A 5,152-nucleotide genomic window follows, 5' to 3' on the forward strand; every position below is an offset into this window, starting at 1 on the left:
TTGTTCTAAGCCATACCACTGGGAACCCAGTAAGATTTACCCACCTGCTTCCACCCTTTTCTAGTCTTCCACTCTTTTTCCATCTGAAGCTAGGGAAGGGTGGCTGACGACAGGGCTTTGTGCTGAAGAAGTAGCAATCATGGCACCAATGCAGACGTCTCTCCATGAGAGACTGCTACACACAGGTGTCTGGGAGTAATAGTGCGTGCCCTGAGAAGTAACTTAATTGTACTGAGCCTGAATTTTGTGGTGGTGGGGTGCTGCAATTACCAGAGATAAGACGAACCACACTGGAAATGATATTTACAAACTTCTCCAGCTGAAAAGGTTTTAATCTATTTATAACACATTCTTGATTCATTCACCAAGAATTTTACAAAAAATATTGCATCCTGGATCAAGTAAGTGATGCAGGAAATCCATCTATATCAGTTAAAAATATTAAACAAATTGAATGAGAAGCGTACATACCTTCAGCTGTTTCCATGGGTGGGTAGGAAGTAAAAGGAAGGAATAGAGACATTTAGTTTCCGTTGTATGATTAAACAGGAAGAATTCTGACCCTGTTAAAACATAGTCTAAGGAAAAAAAATTTTAAACTGACAATCCCACCAGGTATCTTCAGTACTTTGCAATTCTACTTCTTCCCAATGCCACAACTCAGTGTAGATCAAACAGAAACAAAAAGGTCTTATGTGGGGCAGCAAAACTACAATTAATTATGCATACAACAAGAGCACTCTTAGGAATTGTTTTATTGGTCTGTCACGTCTACATTGCCACATGTTCCTTACTGGTTTTACTCCTTTGCAGTTTTCAAGGCATTTGCACCATTCTGTTAATACTGACTGGGTAATTCACTAATCCTACTTGTGAATCTAGACTCTAGGGTGTGTAAAAGTCATTTTCTTTTCTTATACAGCAGCAGTGTTTTGAGTACTTTCTCCTGTCTCTGCTCTGTACTTTCTATATACAGAGAGGATTTACTTGGGAAGAGGTTCAGAAAAGGACCTTTGTACTGCAGCTACCTGGAAAGGGAAAGCAAAGAGCTGAAGGTCGCTCTGAGTGGATGCCACTTCTGCCGGTTGTTTGGGTAAGTTTTTCCATCTTATGGAGTCCAGCTGGAAACTTAAAACTTGTTACACTGTACAGTGACTTGAATGTTAGATTAAACGTGGGTTTATGTCAGCATCCCATTATGACAGTTATGAAAAAGAATGCAAAGATTTTATCAGCAGAATTCCTAAAGAATTATTCCTAACTGAAGGGCACTTGGTAATTAATGGGTTTCAGGACTAAGCTCCAGTTGAAAGAAACACCCTTAACCTCCAGTAAGCATCTCTGTTATGCTAAACTGTCTTCAGTTAGCATGCCAGATTCGGGAGATGAGAAAGTTTTTCATCTAGAAGCTGCCCACACAGAGCCTGGAAGAAACTTTTAAGGGCATTAAGCAAATTCTGGGGAAAAAAATAATGGATGCTAATAGAAGAGATTGAAAAGCCTCACAAGAGGTTTGTCAGACCTGTTGAATGAGGGGCAGATGAGGATGGTCCGAACAACACGTAGAGATGAGGGTGGCTTTGGGGTGCACTGGGCAGATAGCATTTGCCTTACTTTGCTAAAGAGCAACAGAGTCATTTCGTTTGGTTAAACAAAGGGGCTGAACTGTCTGAAAGCAGCATCTTACGCAGCAAGGCATTAATGATTAGCCAAGTAGCAGAGGAGTTGAGAACAAATTGTGCACTTTCAATGTAATCGCTTCTCTTTCTGCAACAAATACAGATAGAATCTCCATCTTTTTACAAACTGAAATACTGTGCACGAGGAAGATCTCATGCAGATTTTCCCCTTTTGTGTAGAAAGATGTTACTGCATCTACCCTGAGCTTAAGTATGTGGAAAAATAGAGGAGAAAGTAATGTGAACTAAACAATATATCTGGATTATTAGATCAGAGATGCTTCTTGGGTTTAGACTTTCTCTATGTAGTATTTTATATAATTTTCTTAAAACAGACTTATTTTGAAGGTACAGTATTTTGACTGTACGATTCAGTAACGAAGGACAGTTTGATGGAAATGAGCTTTACAATGAAATGTAATTCAGTATAAACCATGCACAGGCAAGGTTTGGAAAATACATTTTATAGATCTGTGTTTAAAACTGTGTCCACACGAAAGCTTTTCTTTAAGGAAACATCAAAGGAACACTTGGCTTCTCAAATACAGTCAAATTGTGAAAACGACTATACCTTCAATGGGCTTATCAGCAATCCCATCCTGATTGTTAAGGTCTTCTGGCTTTGTTACCACCATGGATGTCAGTGGCGTTACAAACTTGTATTTCAGTGAGAGGTCCACCACTTCAGCTGTAAGATTCTCCTTTTCTTCTCCTGTAGCTGCAATACTGAATACAGGTAGAGACTCCTAGCACCAATGATTGCTAAGTTAATCACTGAACTCTCGATTAAATGATTTTTTTTAAAGTGAAGTCATATTTCTGCAGCTCATTTATCAATAAGAAATATTTGTTACAGTCTCAGAGCACTTCTGATTCCACTGGCTACCAGCGAAAAAGGCAAAACTGTGCTCTGTATTTGCAATCACCTAAAACGGTTTAATTTGCAACCTGAAACAGGAATCATGAGGTTGGGGAGGAGAATAAATTGGGCGATTTTCCTTATTGGTTTTTACACTTTCCCATCGGCGCCTCAGTGTGATATGAATTTCAGTTTCACAGCCTAAAAGTTGCCCCAGCCCGACGGCTTTAACAGGTTCAGAGCTAAGATGTTACTCTAGATAGAATTACCGTTTTTCCAGGAGTTGTTCAATGGTGAGATAAGCCCAGAGCCTTTCGATGTAATCTCCAAATATGTATTCCTGTCCTTGGAAAGCTTTATCTGTTTGCTCAGCATCTTGTTGTGTAGTATACGACAGGGCGTCATTGGCCTGTCGGAAATAAGGAAAATTCTCTGTATCATAAGTAGGGACTTGAGAACCTCCCAAACCCAAGACTTTCACATCTGAAAATCTTATGAAATTGAAAAACAGTCTGATCCTACACAACACTTGCCCAGCAAATTGTCAGTGTTGTATCAGGATCTTTGATCTAGTGCTGCTGTGAGGGTTAGCAGTGCACGCTGTAGGAAATAACACAGTTTCCAAATTCACATGGTATTTATGTTCATTAGAATTTGGCTACTCAGGTTTTAAAGAACTTTGATTATGACCCTGATTTCATGTTGGAACATGTTCAAGCAGATATGCTGGCTAACTTACTAATAATATGTTATTTATAGTTGGAATATAGTTAATTTCATATCATATATTTAATACACCACAGTGCATGGAGCATGCATGCAGCTCACAGTATTTATGTGACGTGATCCATTACATTTTTGTATTGTGTTTCTTGAATATCTGAGGCAAATATTTTTACAGAATCCAGATCTGGAGAGGTACTTAGATCATAGGTTGGTTTAGGCTGGAAGGGACCTTAAACCCCATCCAGTTCCACCCCCCCTGCCATGGACAGGGACACCTTCCACTAGACCAGGTTGCTCCAAGCCTCATCCAGCCTGGCCTTGAACACTTCCAGGGATGGGGCATCCACAGCTTCTCTGGGCAACCTGTCCCAGTGCCTCACCATATCACTTGGTTCATATTAGAAGTACACTTCTGCTTCTAGAGGAAGGCATTTCAAATATTCAGCTAGCTTATCCACCAGTTTTCTTCACCCACTGAGGAATAGCGCCTGTGAACACTGAAAAGTTGGCTCCTGAAACGACCAGGTAGGGTATTTAGAGACTAGACTAAAAAAAAAAAAAACAAACCATCTGTGAACACTGAAAATTTGGCTCCTGAAAGGACCAGGTAGGGTACTTAGAGATTAGACTAAAAAAAAAAAACACCTGTTAGCAAAGCTAATCCAGTCACACTGCATAAATAGCGAAGCTAATCCAGTCACACTGCATAAAGTTCTTCCAGACAGACCCTAGTCCACCTGACTGAGGTCAGCAACTTGCAGTTTGGCCCATTTGGAGTGTTTAGTTTCTCACATGTGCAGTAACACATCCTGTCACTGGGGTAAATACCAGGAAATATTTTAAGCATTGCCAGCTTTGAATATTCAGACATTTTGTGTAGCATGGAAATACTTTACTTAAGTCAAAGAAATGCATACTTACGCCTTCACCTCGCACGTCTACAGTCAAACTGTTCTGGCTGTTGTCTGTAAAGCGCCCAGCCACCACGATCTCAGACCCATCATAGAAATGCTTAAAACTGTTTTTAGTTAGGTCTGATATTTCATTTTCTGGGTAGTTTAACTCCACATCCATGAGCATGGGATTCGACACCTCATCATAAAACCCCTAGAAGAAAACAAGAAAAAAAAAGGAAAACATTTAACTGTCATTGCTTCTTTAATTCATAGGTAGATCTGCAGCCAGAAACATCCTGCTCTTTAAGCATTTAAAACTAAAAGTGTATTTTAGAAGAAATATTTAAATATTTGGTTAAAGCAGGTACAGAGTACAAGGCCTAAAAATCTACAAATAATGGAAATGAGAAAAGACATAGAAACTCTTCAGTCTCATTGAGAGAGAGGAAAAATATCTGAGAACAACTCAGATCTGAGATCAAGAGGGATCCCCATTTGACAGGGGAATATCTGAGAACAACGTGCAGTGGATGATGAGTTCCATCAATGTCAGTCAAGAGGGATCCCCATTTGACAGGGGTAAGTTTCTAGATGTTCCCTGCAGAGACTGAAATGACAACATATAAGCCAAAGGAGATTAGGTATTTGCTTTTGGCAGAGCTTGCAATTCAATCCAGTATCTAAATTCCTTGGTGAATTTTTTCGAATGACTGCTGTTGGAATGTAAGAAGTAAAAAAGGGTCAACCTTGTACTGCCTATAGCTGTTCTCGTGCCTTATGTGACTATAAAATGCTTCAGAAGTATGGGAAGAGACAGCTGCCTGCAGCACGTTCTGTAACACAGAATATCTAGAGCCTTTAAGGTCTGTCATCCTTCTCTTCCCCGGACATGACGTTAAGTACATGAGGTGTGGGAGATATAATGACTGCACACCCAAGTGTCCTTCAGAACCATGGTTTGTGTCACCCTAAACCAAGCTGTGAACGCTCTT

The 5,152-nt window shown here is 39.9% G+C and overlaps 1 protein-coding gene across 1 annotated transcript in view; it reads right to left on the bottom strand.

The window, feature by feature from the left end:
* Positions 1-2,250: 2,250 nt before the first annotated feature.
* LOC104516978 (inter-alpha-trypsin inhibitor heavy chain H3-like) overlaps positions 2,251-5,152 on the bottom strand; it is a gene marked incomplete at both ends in the record, with an annotated part of 4,222 nt that continues 1,320 nt past the window's right edge. The window contains 3 exons of the mRNA XM_010161503.1: positions 2,251-2,405; positions 2,808-2,947; positions 4,186-4,371. Of these exons, the coding sequence (XP_010159805.1) occupies positions 2,251-2,405; positions 2,808-2,947; positions 4,186-4,371 (481 nt within the window). The remainder of the gene's footprint in view (positions 2,406-2,807; positions 2,948-4,185; positions 4,372-5,152) is intronic.

This window comes from Eurypyga helias, unplaced genomic scaffold (assembly GCF_000690775.1).
Source record: "Eurypyga helias isolate BGI_N326 unplaced genomic scaffold, ASM69077v1 scaffold9211, whole genome shotgun sequence".
Taxonomy (NCBI): domain Eukaryota; kingdom Metazoa; phylum Chordata; class Aves; order Eurypygiformes; family Eurypygidae; genus Eurypyga; species Eurypyga helias.